Genomic DNA, 20790 nt, shown 5'->3' with positions numbered 1-20790 from the left:
TTCGATGTATCAGGCCTGGACTGAAGGGGTTTTAGCTTTTTTAAATGTTGTTTAATTGGGCTTAATTAATTTAATGTATTTTAATTCTATATTATTTTTATATTGTATTTTATGCTGCCCTGTAAACTGCCCTGAGTCCTTCGGGAATAGGGCGGTATAGAAATTTAATTAATTAAATAAATAAAATAAATATATATATTTGTTTGATGATAAATACATTTTATACCAGATGTAGTTTTTGCAAGGTCTTCAAGAGCATCTTAAATTAGAATGCATTACAATAGTCCAGTCATAGGTGACCAGGGCATGAATACCTGAAAAGCCTCCCAGTTGAAGAGCTGCCACTGGTGCAGAAGATGAACCTGTGGAAAGACCTTCCTCACCATAACTGCCACCTGCTTTTTGAGAAGTGACTATGAGTACAGAAGGACCCCCAAGGTGTTCACCAGTCTAGAATAGGGAACTGCAACCCCATCCAAAGCCAACTATGGAAACGTACTCAAGTCTGGAGGTCAGGCAGACAGCTACATCCACTCAAGTCTTGTCAGTACCTGAGCTGAAATCTGTTCTGCCCATCTAGACCCGAACAACCTCTAGAGTCATTAGGTAAGTACATTGATAGCTTCACTTGCAGTCCAGAATTGAGATATGAATTAGTATCAATGGTGTATTGATGATACTGGATTCCAAACTGACAGATGACCTCCTGTCAGCTCAATGATAGCAGAATATAAAAAGAGATCAGGGCATGAATCTGATACACCTTAAGGCAGGAGTGTCCAACCGTGGCAACTTTAAAACCTGTGGACTTCAGTTCCCAAAATGAATCTAATGAAAAGTGAGTCTAGATCTTGCCACTGCACACAAAATAATTCCTATTGCTAAGGTAATTGATTTTTTTTCTCACTTCTTAAAATATTAAGACTGAAACCATGCTTATTTTTACTTGGGAATCACCATTGAGTTCAGTGAGCTTCTCCGATAAATATGGATAGGATCCATCTGCAGACAGGTCATTAGAATAGGAAACAGGTTAAAAAGCAATATCGCTGCAGTTTCTAGGTGCCAGTGTACATACTGCTTTTAGTAAATAAAACTGATGCCTGGAAAATATTACCCTTATACTTATTTAAAACTCTTGACAATTATATTGATCTGGGCCAAGATGTTATTGGCTAGTTTTCCATTGGTAAGAACCAAAGCATGGTGTATGTGTGTTTGTGTGTGTTTATCAAGAAAAGCAATGAAAATAGTGGCTATATATAGCTTTTCCCATAAAATTCTGGCCACATAGTATTTCTCATTCAGTCATTACTTATTCCAGTGTTGTTGAATAAAGGAAACATTACAACCTCACATTTAACAAAGTATTCGGGTTTACAAGTTTCTAAATATAAAATGTATCACTAACTTTAAAAGATTTCAATCTCAGATCATATGCAAAAATAATCAACAAAATAAAATAAATAGGAGAAACACAGCTAAAAAATATCACCACTATCAAGTTATTTCAACTCAATTCTAATACATTGATCTGGTTTGAGCAAATATAATGGTGCATTGTATTCTTAACATTTTTACTTTCTTTTTTGTGTGGAAATAACTAAAACACAGAATTGCTATCCGTCATTTCTTAACTTTTTATTCAAGGAGATGTCTTCGGGTGTTCCTCTCTTAATAAGTCTGCTTATAATTTTGGTTTCTGAAGGCTAAAGCTCAGTTTGGATAAAATAATAGCCTAGAAATTCCCAAGCTTAAACACTACTGCTGATAGAAGCCAAAGCAGTCTCGAAGCCTTACCCAAACACCATCCCCACATGCTCTGAATTGAACCAGTCAAGCAACTACATTTTTCAGATGATTTCAACTTTAAAATACTATTTAATGCTTCTAAAATTACATTTCAGAGATAATCTGTATTTCTGCTTGTGAAACTACTTATACACAAATGTACCATACACAGACAAATATAGTGCTTGGTAGAGATTTCTGAAAATCTATAGAGTCTCCAGAGATAAAAGGAAATCAACATTTACCTCTGCCCTTTTCACCAGCAGGAGCTTTTATTGGATGGGCGTAACTTCTATTCCTAGAAGAGTGACTCAGGATCCAAATATTTTGAAAGGGTTTGTAAGAGTCTCTGGCTTTATTTTAATTAGTAGGTTTAACTTCATGTAGGGTTAAACACTGGGATGTACAGATATTCTCTGACATAGCAAAATAATTTTTATTACGCTTAAATTCAATTGACCGAGTTCTTCCCTGTTTGTATAAAGAATCGCTGAAATAGATTTAATGTTGATTGCAGGAATAAAAACACTTACCTGGAAAATGTTTGCATTTAAGATGTAAGCATGTATTTATTTTAAATGTAAGTTTTAGCAATGAGGGATTTTCATTTTTTCCTTTAACTACTTAATATCTTAGAAAAATAGTTTTTAAAGGATATTTCTATTTCATTGTATGCTGTCCTTATCTATAGGGTTATCAGGGCAATTGATTTATCTAACAATTATCAATTACATATAAAATGATAGCCCTTTCTGCACCATGGGGCTTTTTTTCATAATCATGGAAAGTATTGAATACTTTGTTATTTATGCTTTCTTTGTTCTCATTAGTATGCTACCAGGATTGTGTGAACTAATTCTCCATATTATGCAGAACAGTGTAATGCTGCACAGTACTAAAAGAATAAAGAAATGTATTAATAAAAATGTAAGTAAAAAGATTCTTTAAAGACAAAATTATTGTTCCCCTCTATATACTACCATACCAATGCCAAAAAGGAATTAGGTTTCTTTAAAGCAAAATGAAAGACCAAGGTGAAGAATAACTGCTAACAATAATTTATACAAACATCATAACTTCCTGAAATAATGTGGAAAAATAAGAAATTGCAAAATTACTTTCTGAATTGTCATCTGAATTACATAGTATAGTCATGAGATTTTCTAGGCATTTCAATGGAATCTGCAGCAACACAATTTATAGTAGCTCGTCTTGATGAAAGCTCAGAAGCTGGGATATGGCGTAATTCTTTACGGGAAATTTTTACTGGAGTTAGTCCTTGAAATTGGGTCACTGGGTTGCCTGTCTGTGAGTGACTAAATGCTTGTGAATGAGATTTTGTTAAATGTACTTTCCCTGTTGACTCCTCACGATTATTAGAGGTAGAGAGTACTGCTTCTATAGCTTCCTCTTCAAGTGTCTCGGGTGAAGTCCGCTGTGTTCCTGTATCACCTACAGCGCAGTTTATTTCTTTTGATTTCCCTACAGTTTGGAGTCCCTGTCCGTTTTCTTCTAAAGAAATACTTGTTTCTTCTTGATTTAGCATCCCATCGTTAGAAGCATAACCTAAAATGGAATATTCAAAGCAACAATTAACTTGCATGCTTAAAGGTAAATATTACAGTTTGTTAAGGTTACAAATTTTAGTTGATTCAACTATTCACTCTTATTGTAAAATAACCTTATTGTGCAATTAAATGTTAATAAAGAAGAATATGGTCATTTGGATCTTGCATTACCCTTTCATTTATGGAAAGGACTCTAAACCTTTCTAAAGCTGAAGCTTTCATTAGTGGAAATGGAATGTGTTCATTATGTGTTTGTTTGTGTGTGTATGCGTGTCAGAGGGAGTCAGACAACATTCAGTTTTCAAATATTGTCCCTGCTATGCTGCCAGTACCTCTATGTCTTTCAAAAGCACACTCAGTGGGAATTTAAAATCAAAACCAGACTGCGTTTGCAAAAATTAAAAATCTTATATGAAATCTTGGATTGTTACCTGAAAACTAAAATTTAACTTTTGCCTTAAAAGGAAGCATACAGTATATTTATTATAAATGAAACAAATGTCTGTATCTACAAATATAACATTGCAGTCTAATCCCACTCAGAATGAAATAGATGGTACTTAAATTTGATAAATGGTTAGATGGATCAATAGATAATAGGTAGATAATAGATTGATAGATCTTTATGGAAACATTTCTCTTAATGTGAAGTATTGCTAAGTTTTAGCTATGTTAGGATTTTAGCTCTCATATTCATACATTTAGTTTGTTTTAGAGAGTGATACGTTGATTCCCCAACAGGATCCTTTAATTTCTTCTTTAACTCTCGGCTGGTTTTCTTATAAAAAAACAAATCTCGTTCCAACTGCTGGACTTTAGCTTCATAGGCTTTAATAGTTTCTGTAGTATTTTCACTTTCTTGGTCTAAAAAAAGACAGAAATTTGTTTTACTATGTTCCATTTTGTTACGATGAACAAAGTTACAAGTTTATTTCACATCTTGTCTCCAACTTTGCAAAAAATAATATACTGTATGTATTTAAATATTTAAAAGAACCCCTATGATTTTGGACTCAGAAAAAATGAATAACCATGAAAAAAATGAATAACCATGAATAAGAAAACAAAACATACCGTAATTAAAGCACTTAACAAAAAGTAGTTCACTGGTGAGAATTAGAAAATGTATAGTCATTAATGTTTTAAGAAAGCAGAAAATTGCACCTATCATAAAGTAACAATTTACTGACAGAAAGCCAGCCATTAACAAGTTTGAAAATTACTTCTTTAAACAATAATGAGATCAAGTGGGAAGAGGCACTTCTTGATGAACCTGAGGATATTGTGCCCAGATACAGATAGTCCTTGACTTAAAACCATTCATTTAATGATGCTTCAAAGTTACTATGGTGCTAAAAAAAGTGACTTACGACCCATTCTCAAAGTTATGACCATCACATCTCCCCCATAGTCACTGATCACAATTTAGGTGCCTAACAACTGACTGTTGCAATGTCTTATGGTCACAGTTTGTGACCTTCCCATCTGCATTCCAACAAGCAAAGTCAATGAGGGAAGCCAGATTTGCTTAACAACTTTCTATTCACTTAACCAAGTGATTCACTTAATGACTGAGATGAAATGGTCATAAAATTGAGTCCAATCACATGTTGACCACATTGCTTAGCAATTAAAACTCCGGTCCCAATTGTGGTTATAAGTCAAAGACTACCTGTATGTTCCTCTATAAATTGTGGATACCAAGATCCTGTTCCTCTGGTAAAGGAGGTCTTCAAATTTTTTCCCTTTGCCCCTGTAGTCTTAATTCTGACTCTGCTACCGAAGGTATGCTGATCCTATAACTTTGACATGAGACTGGGAGAAATGGAGCTCTGAACAAGTATCTTTCTCCTTTTTATCAGTTCTATCATCCAATGAATGAATTTCTGTTCACAGAAAAAGAAAGAAGTGAATCTTGACTTCTTATGGCTAATTGTGTATGGAATATGTTAAAAGAATATGAATAATCAAAGCATGTTTACCTCAGTTTATTACAACTGACATTTTAAAATGAGCTATTATAATAAGTGTCTCATAACTCTTTGTCTATTGCAGGAGTGTCAAACTCAATTTCATTGAGGGCCACATCAGCATTGCGGTTGCCCTCAGGGGGCCGGGTGGGTATGGCCAGGGTGGGCGTGGCCTACTGGGTGGGCGTGGCTAGAGTGCGTATGGCCTACTGGGCGAGCATGGCCAGCTCTACATCATTTGCATCAAGGGTGCCTATGGGGGCCTGGGCAGGAGTCGGACAGATCTGAGGGTCTCTGGCAGAAGGAGGGTTTCTGGGCCAGGGCCAAGGCAGTGGGGGCCATTCCCTCACTGTTTCCAGGATGGCTTCGCGGGCCACATGAAACCACTTCGTGGGCCAGATCCGGCCCCCGGGCCTTATGTTTGACATGTCTGGTCTATTGCTTTAAATTGTAATTTGTGGATAAGCTGTGGCAGTATATTTAAGATTTTATATTTTATATTAATGTTCAACTATTTAATCTTACAGATTGGCTCTAATGAACATCACGCATTAGATGGGAGTATGGAAATGGTAAGTATACATTTAAAATTAATTTTGATATTTCAAATATACTGTAAGGAGCACTCTGTGATACATACAGAAAAATTCAGATTCATAAGACCAGTTAGGGCCTATCAAATTTTCGTTCTCTTTTGAGTTGTTCTAATAAAGGTCTTGTCCTGTTGTATGAGATCTATTTCCCACTTTATCTATCCAAACGCAAGATCCAATACCTTTACAGTGAAGTAGTATCAACTGAATCTTTTGTTCATGTTCTTTCTGTTGAAGGGTGAGGCGCCTGTCATATTGCAGCATGAGATGTTCAAGTGCCAGTTCAAGTTCTCTTATTATATTTTCTTGTTCCATTGCCCTCATTCTCAGTTCTTCAGACTGCAGTTGCAATTTATGTTCACTCTCACGGAGTCGAACAACCTAAAAATAAGTAGCATTTTCTTTGTACAAGTCTGTTTGAATAGAAATTTAATGCATTGTTGCTTAGAATAATTAAAAAAAAACAGTTTGCAAGCTTGAACAGAATTGTTAACAAAATCATCTAATTCAAATATGCTATGAAACATACATTCATAACAACATCAGAGGTTTCACTGTTCTCAGAGTCATAACACATAATTACTAGAAGCAAAATATTTTTATATAATTTATGATATATGCACTCAGACAGAATGACTACTTTTAAAATATATATTATAATTTAAATTCAGAGAATTTTAAAATGTAAATGTTGGAAAAAAATCCTCTCGTGTGTCTAGTGCAAAAATCCAAAATCAGTTTTTGTATTGTGTATTTTTATACAAATTGTATTTTTACACAACTATGTACATGAATTATCAGATGTACATGAGGTGGCCATTTTATAACCAATAAAAAGAACAGGCAGAATCTTCATTGCTGAATACTATTCTGACAAACCTTGTTAAAATACTTTAAAAGAATTGCACGCAGTTCACTTGTGGACAATGATACCAACTTTCCCATCACACTGGCTTCACTTTGTGTGAGAATCTGTGAGGAGACTCTGATTGAGTTTTGATGGTTTTGTATACTTTCGTTCTTATAAGCAATGGCCGCTTCCAAGGTTTCAATTCCTTCCTCAAGCTGGAATAAAACATGCTCTTCCTAAGAAGAAACAAAGCAGAAATGTCAAATGTATTACAATAAATCTGAAGGCTATTAATGATAATTCATCACATAATTCCTGTGATTATGAACATACTGTAATACATATATCACATATATATCATGTATTGCAGGAAATGTTAAAAGTCTAATTATGGCATTCAGTTATTACAGTGACTTTCAAACTATTTTGAAGAACTCATGGGTTCTTCACAAGTTTATCATGTGCTTCTTAAAGAAAGCAGAAACAGTATATAAGTATCTATAGAAAAGGAGCCAATTCTCAAATCTCTCATTTATTGTGCTTGAAAAAAGTCTCTATAATGGAATTAAGTATGCAAACTGAAATATTTCAAAATGAGATATGTTTCTTTTATTTATTTATTCCACTATTTAAAAATATTGTTCACCAATTCTCCTCCTCCTGTGGCTTTTTGCGATGTTTGCCATTTTTTTAGTAGTAGACATTTCCTTTTTTAAAAAAGTTATAATCCAGAAAGGGAAAGTAAAAAATAAAGGTGAGGGGTTTTGCCTCTTTCTCAATATCCTTAACTCTTTAGTCCCATTTGGCACTCCATAGTTCTATAATCACATGATCTTTCACAACTTTCCCTTATCTCTTTGTTTAATGAAACTGTATTTCTTAATTTAACAAAACTACATCCCTTAACTTATAGGGGCTACTGCTTTTTAGAAGCAGAGAAGAAAATACACAAACACAGAAAATGGAAGGACATCTTTCCTAGAAGTAATTTTCACTGTTCAATTTCTTCTGAAAAAATTAACAAAATACTATGATTCTTTAAAAAAATATTTTACCAGCTCTACATATTAACAGTTTACTTACTAATTTGATTGCATTTGGATTTTTCTATTAACAGCAGCTAATAGTTATCAAATAGATAATGACTCACTTCTGGTGATAACACTCTGCCATTCTTTAATTTCTCATCCACACTATTTCTTCTTTTCAACAGCTGATCCCTTTCTTTTTGCAAAGCCTGAACCTCTTCAAAAATCTTCCCTTGTTCATCAGTGGCACTCCTCTGAAGCTGCTTATTTTTGTCACAAAGTTCTTGATCTAACATACTTAGACGGGTAGATAATTTCAAACTATCTTCATTGAGAGCCTATGAAATCACAAATGAAGATATACGGTAGTCCCTTTAAGAACAATAATTGTGAAGAGAGATGTGGCACTTTAAAGACTATCCCGTTTAACATGGCATAAATCTTCATATAATATATTCTACTGGAAATAAACTCTTTAGAAACTTAGCATACCTTCATTCCTCCATGGCTAAACTAATACTATGTACAATGAATATAATGTAGGGTAGATGCAGATAGCGTTTGGCCAGATTTTGTTTCTCTGAAATCATGACTAATGACTTCATCATACTTTCTTTAGCTTTTTTTGTGATTTCAATTTAACTGGTCATCTGGTAAGAACATCTACCATGTCATGCCTAAGCTTCTGCTCAATTTAAAAGGTAAGTGAAAGGGAAGCGTGTTTCTTAGCAGTTTAACATTACCGATATGGGGGAAAGTGCAGAAGGAGAAGAAACAAGTTGAGAATTCTTGTCAATGGAATCCCAACTACCTAAAGCAGAGATGTCAAACACGCGACGTCACGTGACGTTGCACGACGTATTGGAACTTTCCCCCCATTTCTGGCAATTGGGTGGGCGCGGTTTCATTGTGACATGTCCGGCCTGTGAGTTGGCAGTTTGACATCCCTGACCTAAAGTGTCAGCATTCATCTTGGAAAAAAACATTTTCTTAGCAATTCCATTTGCATCGTAGCACAACAAGAAGTTAATTTACTATTTTGCCAACAGAAATGTGTAGGCATGCAACTGCAAAGCCAATCTAAGAAAGGCAGAAGTGATGCTTGTACTAAAACTAAAATATATCACCTGTTTTGATAACAGAAAATAGTGTTAAGAAAATACATTTTCTACGTTGGTTTGACATGTATTGGCTATTATGGGAGAAACAGCAAAACAATGTACAAAACATTCAGTAGATCTATCTAATATTTCTCATTAAAAATCAGTTAATTTGAAATTGCTAAAACATTTTTATACTGAAGACACAGAGTGTAAATGCAGAGTGCTAATTTCTAACTTCAGTTCCTAGCATATCGCAGTATTAAAAAGTACCTGGCTGGATCTGAGTTTTTTAATTTCCAAATGGCTTTTCTCCTGCATCAGTGTTTCCTTCTTTAAAATAATCGCTTCTCTTCTTTTTAAATCTTCCTCCAAAGCAGCTAACTCTTGATGCTGATGCAAAATCTTTTCTAATTCTTCATCTAAGCATTTCTTTTTCTCTTCTAATTTCTACATTGAACAGAAATGATGCACAAATTTAGCTCCTCAATTATACTAAATTTAATAGTAAGCTTTAATACTAAAACTAGTTTAAACAGTGCTTATTTTTCAGTGGGTTAAAAGTTCCAACTGGCATTTATAGTGTAATTCTATGCACATCAACCAAAAGCAAGTCACACTCAACTCAGTGGGACATACTGTACAATTAATAGTAGAGGACTATTTAATTTAGTCAGGTCAAATGGAATACCTCACAAAACTATAATTTGCCCATATACTAAAAAAACACCTTTTAAGTTATAAAATCAAATCTGACATATACAAGCTATTGTAGCAACATACAATTCCACAGAGAGCAGAAAAGGAACACAAGCCAATGTTGCATTGGTATGTGCTGAAGAGAGGGAATGGGGAGTTGCATAGCTTGTCCTACTGCTGAGGGACCAGAGCCAGCATTCAGAGGGAGGCAGGAAGTGCAAGTGCAGGTAGTCCTTGACTTACAACCATTCATTTAGTGACCATTTGAAGTTACAACAATGTTGAAAAAAGTGACTTATGACCATTTTTCAGAGTTACGATTGTTGCACCATCCCCTTGGTCACGTGATCAGAATTTGGGCCTTTGACAATTGGCATGTATTTATGACAGCTGCACTGTCCCTGGGTCATTTGTAACCTTCCCAGTCAGCTTCCAACAAGCAAAGTTAATGGGGGAAGCCAGAGTCACTTAACGACTGCATGATTCACTTAACAACTGAAGTGATTTGCTTAACAACTGTGGCAGAAAGATCATAAAACGGGGCACAATTCACTTGCTTAGCAATGGAAATTTTGGGTTGAACTGTGGTTGTAAGTCGAGGACTACCTGTAGGTAGAAGCTTTTTCAGAAGAACAGTAGAAGAAAGAGGCAGAAACAGCTCTATGGCTGTACCAGCAACCTGCTACGGTAGTACTGGAAGCAAACATTTGTCGCTCACCCAGAAATGAAATGCCTAAATGCTAGTAGCAGCTCCGACCAGTTATAAAGGATACCTGGCTGAAAAGCCTAGAACACACTAGCTGGCAACCAAGAGAATGGTTATCTGGGAGGCTGAAGAGTGTTTTAAGCTAAGGAGAAAAGAATTTCAGTTTTTCTGTACACCATAGCTGTGAGAGTGGCTAAGGGCAAGACCAGTTAAGCCCTGATATTACATAAGATAGACCCTAAGTTGCATCAGAAAATAAATGCTATTTTTGTATTAGAAATCCTGCTCTACAAACAAAGAAGCCAGAACTCCTTTGTTTGAGGTCTGTCCATCTACAAAAAAGAATCCATCACCTGCTTCTAAAAAAACAATTTATTGTATGATTAATCATAATAAACTTTTGAACTATTCTTTGTTCTTAGTTAAAAAGAAAAATTTCCCCATAAGATAACAGAGTTCAAGGAAGTCATACGGGATAGGGGCTAAAATGGAAAACAAGATTATCTGCAATCCTGTAAATGAGAAAAGATTGATTGCATGATAAATGATTCACACAACCTCTTCTGACTGGTAAAACTAAGATCTTGTTTGCCTAAAAAAAATTCATAATCATCTTTGATTTATCAGTGAAGCATTTTTTTTCAAGTGTATCACTTTCAGTTTAAAAGATCCGCAATCCCTTTAGAGTTTAGAAAAGCTGTAACAATACTACATTTTGCCAAGCTTTTAATTGTTAAATCATTTTATTACATTATTAACGTTAACCTTTTATTTTTATCTTTTAACTTAGCTGCCTAAAATACTTCTTAGAGGAGAAAATCCAGGTATAAGTCACAGAAATTAAATAATAAATAAAGAGTTGCAGATTCCAGGCATTTAGTGGTTCCATGTTATGGATAGAGTAGAACAAGGCTATCAAAAGCATTTCAGCAGACTAGCATTACAAAACTTCAATTGCCTGCAGTTGTTGGGGAGTCCCAGTTGAGTTTTTTTTCTTAAATGCAGCAATCTCTTCATCCTTTAGCTTTAGAATCTTCTCCTGCTGTTCTGTCTTTTGCTGAAGTTCCTGTAATTAAAGAAAATTATTTTATACAATTATTGGAATATTCGTAATTCAGTTCATATTTTGAAACATAAACTTTAGAGACACAAAGTATTATAATCCTTAACAGAAGACAATAAATTATCATTTACAGTCATACCCTTCCTTTACGTTAAATATTTATGTATCATTTTGATTAAGACTTTCTATACATAATCTGAGTTTGTTATAATGGTTAATGACCATGCTAAAAACCAGGAAATCATGAGCTGTAAGCACAAACCCAGCTTGGTGACTCTGGGGTAGTCTAATGGAAAACCATTTACAAAAAATATTGCCAAGAAGACTGAACGGATTACACAGAGAGAGAGAGAGAGAGAGAGAGAGAGAGAGAGAGAGAGAGAGAGAGAGAGAGAGAGAGAGAGAGAGAGAGAGAGAGAGAGAGAGCAGTAATCTTTACAAGTCTCAACAGTTGATATCGACTTACTGCAATATTGTTGAAAGGCCTGGAGCTGAAGTAAAATACATGGTGTCTCAAGTAAATTCAGAATTGAAATACGATTTGAATTAGGAACCTTTTTGGAATTTGACTGTAATATACAATTTCTGAAACCCTTCTTCAGTGAATAATGACATGCAGTTAATGTCTAATTTTGTGGAACTGTTTACCCATAAAATTAATACATTAACTGTATGCTTATATTCACCGAAGAAATGTTTTAGAAGTTGTGTATTATAATCAAGTGAAATGAAACCACTGTCATTAAACATAGTAATAATTTACTTATGAAAATCTTTTACCTTGATTTTCGATTGGCCCTGCTGAATTCCTGCTTCCAGTGTTTTCTTCTTTTCATTCTCCTCCCGCAATTTTTCCTGTAATTGGGCTTGTTGATTTTTCATGTGATTAATATTCTGTTCTAGTTCTGATATACGCTTCTCATTCTGGGTAGATAATGATGCTAGATTCTTAGTTTCCTGCTGTTTTTGCTGTATGACCTGAAGTCACAGAGTAGTGTTATTTAATCAATTACTGTTATCTTATGTGATATAATACTAATCTATTGTTTGGTTAGCTTTACAATTGGACTGTTTTACTAACTTGGTGCTTGTTTAATTATGGTTCATTGCATATGTGACTAGCTTTGGGCATTTTCCACATAAGAGTGAACTATACATATTTTTTCTAAAGAGAAAGACACAAAATAAAAATAAAACAAAAATCATATCAATGTCCTGGTACTTTGCACAATATTGAGTCCATCAATAATTAAGTTATCAAGGATTTTTATAGGTGGAGAACATTACTTTCAGAAAACAAATCTATTATTGGAAATGCTCCATAATTAATTTGTATAGTTTATATTTCTTAATATCTAGGTTATATATGATATACAGAATTATTTGGACAAGAATTGAAGAATAGGGCAAATGAGCAAAAAAATACATTTCTGGAGAAAAGATCAATATTTGGGAGAGAGATTTAGATAGCAAATATAGATAGATAGCAAGATAACAAAGCATTGTGGTAGCCCCCCACTGAGCAGCTTTCTGATCTCCAGTTCATGTTCTAAGTCAGTGTTTTTCAACCACTGTTGCCTGGTGTGCCGTGGGAAAAATTGAAAAGTAATTATAAAATACTTTCTTTGTGTTTATTTGATTCCTATTCAAGAGAATTACTTTATATATAGTCAATATAGGCACAGAGTTAAATTTTTTAACATTTTCTAATGGAGTGCCTCGTGATTTTTTTCATGAAACAAGTGTGCCTTTGCCCAAAAAAGGTTGAAAAACACTGTTCTAAGTCCCTTTGTTGCCGTGGCTATTAAATCTGTTCTACTATATCAGGGCTTTTCAACCAGTGGTGCGGGTACCACCTGTGGTACATTGGCACCTGGCAGGTGGTACGTGACCATCCTAGAAAAGTGGTAGTGGGGGAGGGGAATGAGCTGAACCAGTGGCAGCACCGCACAAGCCTGAGTGAGAGATGGCTGGAGCTGCAGGGCTGTCAGGGCTCAGCGGAGGCACCAGGATCAGCGCTACTTCGGGGCTGTCAGGGCTCAGCGGAAGCGCCAGGCTCCAGGTGGAGCTCGGCGCTGATCCTGGCGCTTCTGAGCCCAGAAGAACCGCCGATCAGCTGGAATGTTGCAGCATTTCCAGGGTCTTGTGATTTACATATTTATGACGGTCACAGTGTCCCAGAGTCATGTGAAGTGACAAAACTTGCTGCAACCACCCAGCAGATTGGGGGGATAAAAATCAAACACCCTACACCCCACCCCCGCTGCCAATCCTCAACAGAAATGCTCACAACAATGAAAACCTCGGACAGGAGGAAGAGTGCCGCCGGGCGGACAGGCAGGTGTCTTGCTCGGCTGTGGCTTGGGGGGGGGGCACTTTTTTCAGTGCCATTGTAAGTTCAAACAGTCACTAAGCGGACTGTTGTAAGTCAAGGACTATCTGTACTTCATCACTTTTTTCTTTTTGGGGGAGGTCATCAAGTTTTTGACACCTTGCTAGGTGACTGGTGGTCCTCGGATGTTGCCATATCCTAAAAGTGGTACAATGGGTGAAAAGGTTGAAAAGCCCTGTACTATATCACACCAACCTATTAATATTAATGAATTATGATAGTATCAAGTATCTACTCTCTATTTGAGAGTGAGGTGCGATATTTTGTACTTTTTGCAGATTTTGCACAGGTTTTTATGAATTTCCCAGTTGCAAATACCTGAACTTTCAGTTTTGCTACATCCATCTTTTTTCTGAATTCTTTCTGTAGTCTGGCTTTTTCAGCAATGTCCCTTAGTTCCTTGTTCTCCAACTCTTGCAGCTGCTTTTGTGTTTCTGCTAAATCAATTTTGGCCTGCTCTGCTTCATGCTCCAGCTGAGTTATTTTCAGAGAGTATTGCTGGCTTACAGATCGAGCATCATTACCTTAAAAATAATAATTAATCATTTTTGACTTTGGGCATTGTAGCAGCTATTGTTATTATTATTTTTAAAAACCATTTAACATGTTTATTACAAAAAAAGAAAATATTCAAGATGATACTAAGGATGGTTCCTCATAAACATATTTTGTTCTCAAAACAACCATTGAGGTAGATTAGGCAGCGAAATTAAAATAACTGGTTCAACATCATTTAATACAACGTTTTAGATAAAAATTCAAAAACTGAAGATTGCTTCAATCCTAACAAATGCTGTACACTGACTTTAGGCTGCCTCAAAAAAATATTGTTTTGCACTGTGCAGCAATAATTATCTCATATAAAACTTGGTTCTTTTCTTTTATATATTGATTTCTCAAAGCATTAAGTCACAAAATACATTTACCTGTTTTGACCAATTCTTTAATGAGTTCTTCTTTCATTCTGATATTAAGGGTAAGTTCATTCATTTTTTGCTTAGCAGCAATAAGTTTTAGCTCTGAATTCTTTAACTTTTGTACATTTAGTATCTGACTTTTCTTGATCAATTCAATATCCGCACCTTTTAAAAGAAAGTATACTGTTTTAAGAACATATAACATATTCTCAGAGAGGCCTAAAATGTTAGATGTAAGCCGTTTTGGGACTAACAGAACAAAATTAGGCTAAGTATATTATAAAATGAACTGTATTTCTGGAGAAGAGATTTTTTTAAAAAAAGGTTGAAATCTATTTATTTATTATTAAGTACGGAATGTTTATGAATGCTACTGATTATATATGAATGCAACTACAGGTAGTCCTCGACTTACAACAGTTCATTTAGTGATCATTCGAAGTTACAATGGCACGGAAAAAAGTGACATAGCTATTTTTCACACTTATGACTGCTTCAACATTTCCATGGTCACATCATCAAAATTCAGATGCTTGGCAACTCACTCCTATTTATGACGGTTGCAATGTCCAGGGGGGTCATATGATCTCCTTCTGCAACCTTCTGACAAGCCAAGTCAACAAGGTAGCCAGATTCACTTAACAACTGTGTTACTAAGTTAACAACTGCAGTGATTCACTTAACAACTGAGGCAAGACTTAACAATTTTTGCCTCTAAAATGCGGCAAAATACACAACTGACTCACTTAACAACAGAAATGTTAGGCTCAATTGTCATAAGTCGAGGACTACCTGTATATGTATCAAATATATGAATGGGCATTTCATATATAGCATAGTGAGTTATTTAAGTTTCCAGGGGTAGTTTGAACACTAATTGTCTGTACATTGGCCAATGCAGATAAACTTACTTAAACTTGTTAATACAGTGTTCAAATATAGTATACAGTAATATGGAGATGTCTATAATAGCAAAATGTCACTTATAATATGTTAATTTTTATTTCCTGGCATTCATAATGATTTACCATATTTATTGATTACAATTTAAAATGCTACATGTTTTAATTCTCTGTATAATAAAATATATTTTAATATGTCTTTAAGTTTTACTGACATGTTATATTATTCATTACATGTTTTGAATGCACTCTTTTTAAGCACTTGTTTGCTTAAAAATATTTTTACTGAAAGGCAGAATATAATAAAATATTAAAGAGCAAATATGTATACTCTATGAAATTTAACATAAGTTAATATTATAATACAAATGTCATCCTCAATTATTAATTATGCATTACTTTGAATACAAGTCCATATTTCCAGAATCCCATTCCCATTTTGTTTTTTGGACTACGTAAGACACTAATGGTATATCAATTTACCTTCTTTATCTGTAACAGCTTCTGTTGATGAAAGATTTCCAATTTCTGAACTGGCATTTTGTTGTACCTCTTTTCTTTTAGTTATATAGGTAGAAGGAGCCTGCTTCCGTGTCCATGTACGGTTTAAGGAACGTCTAATTAAAGCAGACATTTTTTTTAAAAAAAAATTAAGACATACAAATACAGCTTGAGATCACAAGGGTATTACAGGTAGACCTTGACTTGCAAAAATTACTTATGACAATTTTTCACACTTATGACTGTTGTAACATCCCCATAATCACAAGATCAAAATTTGGATGCTTGGCAACTGACAAGTACAGTCAATGGGGAAGCCAGATTCACTTAACAACTGTGTTATTAACTTACTAACTGCAATGATTCACTTAACAACTATGACAAGAAAGTTCATAAAATGGGGCAAAACGTACTTAACTGTCTCACTTAGCAACATAAATTTTGGGCTCACGGTCATAAAGTTGAGGACTACCTATAAATGTAAGCATTTTTACAGTGAAAGAATGTTTTATGAGCAAAACAGTGCTGTGAGTATTGCTAGTAAATAAAAATGTGATATCGATTTTCTTTTGGCGCAATTGCTATCTTGTTTATTGAGGAATTCAAGGACACAGTTTTGTAAGGACTATCGCATATTACAGAAATATAACTTTCTATTAGCTATTCTGGAACTAAACTGCAATGTAGTTTAGATGGGCTACCTTTGTAAATATTCAAAAATTGCAATTATTGGGGAATAATGTCATAGCTAGGCTACTAAATGATATAGAGGACAGAAATCAGAAAGATCCTGTGCTGAAGGATCTGCAATGGTTGCTATATGCCTACTAAGCAAAATTTAAAGTGCTAATGTTTATCTTTAAAACTCTAACCAGCTTAGAATTTGACAAACTGAGGGACCATCTCTATTAACCTCCTCTTACTCCGATCAGCACAAAGAGGGCCTTTGAAAGTCCTCCACCAGAAGTTACGGAAAACATTGTGGACTGTTGGTTCAGCTTCTTACCATCTACTATAAAATTATTGTTTCAGATTTAAATATATTTTCATAACATGAGCTAACAGATATACACATTAAATATCACAAGCTCTAAGGTCATATATCAGACATGTCAAACACAAGGCCCGGGGGCCGGATGCGGCCCGCGAAGTGGTTTCATGTGGCCCGCGAAGCCATCCTGGAAACAGTGAGGGAACAGCCCCCACTGCCTTGGCCCTGGCCCAGAGACCCTCCTTCTGCCAGAGACCCTCAGATCTGTCCCACTCCTGCCCAGGCCCCCATAGGCATCCTTGATGTGAACGATGTAGAGCTGGCCACGCCCACCCAGTAGGCCATACACACTCTAGCCACGCCCACCCAGTAGGCCATGCCCACCCAGGCCACGCCCACCCGGCCCCCTGAGGGCAACCGCAATGCTGATGCGGCCCTCAATGAAATTGAGTTTGACACCCCTGTCATATATGATTAAAAACATACCTAAATCTGAGTCTCCTTCTAGTCTTGGCATTGTTTTCATCATCATCACTGTGATCAGAAAAGCAATAATGAAGGACTTCATCTTGCTCTTCTATGTGATTCAGCATGATCTGATTACGGGTCTGAAATCCAGCTATAACTTTACTTAAGGAATACATCGGAGGGCTTGTGTGTACCTTTTAAATAAGTTTTAAAAAAAATAAATATTTTTATCCAGGTTCTGTTTAAAAATTACTCAGTGGATAATGTAGGGCAAAATAACTTTCTATGAATCAAATCCCCATTTTTTTGGGGAGGAAGTTAGGATGAGTTATTGTGTTCGCATCTTAGCTTGTCCTAATAATCAGAACTATATTAGTTAAATATTTGTCAAATCAGAAATTTGCCCAGCTCTATACGATTGGGTAGTGTACAACATTAAAAATAGTAAGAACAATAAAACAAAAAGCAATGTACACCCAGAAGAGAAAACTTTCAGACTAACTAAATAAAAATCCATAAGATATTTACCAACCACCTACTGTAATCCAGGCCTGGGGGAAAGCAGTATTTCCAGAGACTTTTTAAATGAAGTAGGGGTGGGATATGAATTTCCAAGGGATATGTTATAATATAGAGCAGTCATAACAGAGAAGGTAAAAGTCGAAGGCCCATTAGATGAAACTATTTGATCACTGGACCTGGAAGATGTCCGCATTGTCCAATTATATAGGATAGACAGATACTATAATAGTCAGATAGCCAGGCCCTACACCATGAAGGGCTTTATAGGTGGAAACCAGCATTTTGAATTGTACCTAGAAGCCAAATGGCAACCTGTTGAGCTCACAGAGCATTAGTGTTACATACATACTACCCACCTCACTGCATTCTGGACCAGCTGTAAGTGCTTTTCCATCCAGAACTAAAATTTCCAGGATTTGGGGCCCTAAGTAGCCATAATCCCTTAGTTTTGCTGTGATTGAGACTGAATGCATCTCTCCATCCAGATTCTCAGCCTTCAGTCACTGACAGCCTCACTCAGGCACCCAGGATTGAAATGTACAATTGGAAAACATCAACAACTAACAAATGACCTCACACAGTAACTTATAGATGTTAAACAGAAGGGTTGAAAATATTGAACCCTGAAGTATCTCCAGATGAGTAGCCATAGGCCGCACCTTTCTCCCTGCCAGTACCAACTAGAATTATTTGCATAGAAAAAACCAAATATAGCACAGCATCCTCCAGTCCAGTTCAGAATGATACCCCAATTAACAGTATCAAAAACTGTTGAGAGAATCACGTCAGTACCATAAACCTCTGGGATTGAGTTTATATCTCTTATCAGCCTATGGCAGAGATCTTCATTTTACAATATCTAAACCACAGTGATATTCTTTTTTTGTGACATTCAAGAGACTATTCAGACCAGTTCCCAACACTGCTATGTCCAATGCAGGCATATCAGGAATGGGCAACCTTTTAAAATATTGGAACAGAACAGAACAAAGAACCCAGCTGTGCTGTCAAAGGTGGAACAAATATGGGGGAAATATCAAATGTAAATGGAAGAAATAAATGCACTATATTTGCCATCTTTAAATGGGATGGAAGAAATTATTCATTACAGTTTCTTTCCTCAATTGATACACCTGCAGATGTTCATGTTACCACAGTTCCCTTCAACTATAATTAATAATTTGTAAATAATAAACATAAATAAAAAGAATATTTTTTCATATATACCTTTCGAGAATCCAATCTTAATGGTATGTTATTCATCTGCATCAAACTTTTAGTTAATGGGACACTATAGGGCCTTTTAGTTGATATTACTGCAGCTGGTCCATCTCCAGAAGCACCATTAGAGGCAGATGCTTTTGCCATTTTCTCCAATTTGTCATTTAGCTGGTTAATTATAAGTCGTTGCTCTACCATTTTTTCATTCTTGAAATGAAACAAAATTGCGTTTATTAAACTACACAATTGCAGAACTTAAAGCCACTGAAATTTGGATTCAACTTAAATTTAAAATTGTAATCTTATATGCACTTACATGGGAATAAATCTTGATAAACTGCATTTATGGTTGTAATATTCTTTTTGGGGGGTTCTTATCCTTGTTATTAAGCTATCATCTATGATATAATTTTATATATACCTGTATTTCCTAAATAACTTGCAGAAAACCTAAATTACCTGTAACCTATTTGTATCTTGTGCTTCCTTTAATGATTCCAGATATTCATGATTTTCTTGTATCAGCTTTTGTATCTGATCTTGCAATATTTTTATCTCCAGTTCTTTTTCACTGAAGACTTCTGCATCTGTTGCAAGAGCCTGCTAGGTAATAAAGAGAGAATAGAATAAATGACTGAACATATGAAATGGAAAGTTCTCTAAACTGTTCTCTAAACTAACTCTGCTGTAAGTACTGTACTGCGTCAATTGTATATATTTTATTGTATATAACCCAAGTATAATATGCAAAAATTATAAACACATATTGTCTCAAACAACTGTGTATTTCATTTAAACCAATGAAGAAATTAGTAAAATTAGTAAAAAAAAGTTTTTGCCACTTTTTACATTTTGATCCAATAGGGAAAATGATGTGTACTAATAGCACCCTGTTGTTTCCTTAAAATCATTCCTGCAAATAATAACATTACTTTGAAAAACATTCCTTACATTTCATGTACAATTTGAGATAGCTAAAAAGAGAACTACCATGACTGGAAAGGAAACTGAGTTCTAATAGTGAATGGTGTAGTATTAATAACAGTTGTTCAGAAAGTTACTAATGGAAAAGTTCTCTTTCATCTTACATAATAATCTTCCTAAACATCTTTCCTTGTAGCAGCGGAAATGAGGAGAATTAAAGTCTATTTTCTTGTGTCACTACAATGCTTGGTACTGAACAGAACATCTGCCATCTGGAAACTGGCAAATAGAAGGAAAAATGAAAAAAAAAAGTAAATAACCCAAAGAACAAATTAATTTTTAATTGATTTAATTACTTTCTTCAGTTATAGTCCACTTGGCTATTAAAAGGAGCTACAGCTAAATCTAATTTACTAAATCTAATTTTGTATCAATGGAGCTATGATGAGAAATAGAACTGGCATTCCTCTTTGCTGTCATAACTCCCAAGAGGCATGGGAAGAGGTGGAGGTCTCAGATAAGGAGCTTGGGGATGCTAAAGGAGAAGAAACAAGGGGATAGCCGGTGTAGACTGTGTGTGAGCT

At 35.2% G+C, this 20790-nt stretch overlaps 1 protein-coding gene across 1 annotated transcript in view; it reads right to left on the bottom strand.

Annotated features, from left to right (window-relative positions):
* Window positions 1-1352: 1352 nt before the first annotated feature.
* KIF27 (kinesin family member 27) overlaps window positions 1353-20790 on the bottom strand; it is a 29564-nt gene continuing 10126 nt past the window's right edge. Inside the window, exons 5-18 of the mRNA XM_081320294.1 lie at window positions 19742-19885; window positions 19289-19489; window positions 17558-17733; window positions 16063-16196; window positions 14687-14842; window positions 14079-14284; window positions 12149-12346; window positions 11264-11371; window positions 9174-9350; window positions 7923-8138; window positions 6802-7008; window positions 6105-6303; window positions 4059-4223; window positions 1353-3357 (exon numbers count right to left, since the gene is read on the bottom strand). Coding sequence (XP_081176420.1) covers window positions 2930-3357; window positions 4059-4223; window positions 6105-6303; window positions 6802-7008; window positions 7923-8138; window positions 9174-9350; window positions 11264-11371; window positions 12149-12346; window positions 14079-14284; window positions 14687-14842; window positions 16063-16196; window positions 17558-17733; window positions 19289-19489; window positions 19742-19885 — 2715 coding nt within the window. The 3' untranslated portion in view covers window positions 1353-2929. The remainder of the gene's footprint in view (window positions 3358-4058; window positions 4224-6104; window positions 6304-6801; window positions 7009-7922; window positions 8139-9173; window positions 9351-11263; window positions 11372-12148; window positions 12347-14078; window positions 14285-14686; window positions 14843-16062; window positions 16197-17557; window positions 17734-19288; window positions 19490-19741; window positions 19886-20790) is intronic.

The sequence above is a fragment of the Vipera berus genome (genome assembly GCF_964194415.1).
Source record: "Vipera berus genome assembly, chromosome: 2".
NCBI classification, from domain to species: Eukaryota; Metazoa; Chordata; class Lepidosauria; order Squamata; family Viperidae; genus Vipera; species Vipera berus.
The sequence above is the reverse complement of the archived record's forward strand: the minus strand, read 5'-3'. Positions and strand labels throughout refer to the sequence as shown.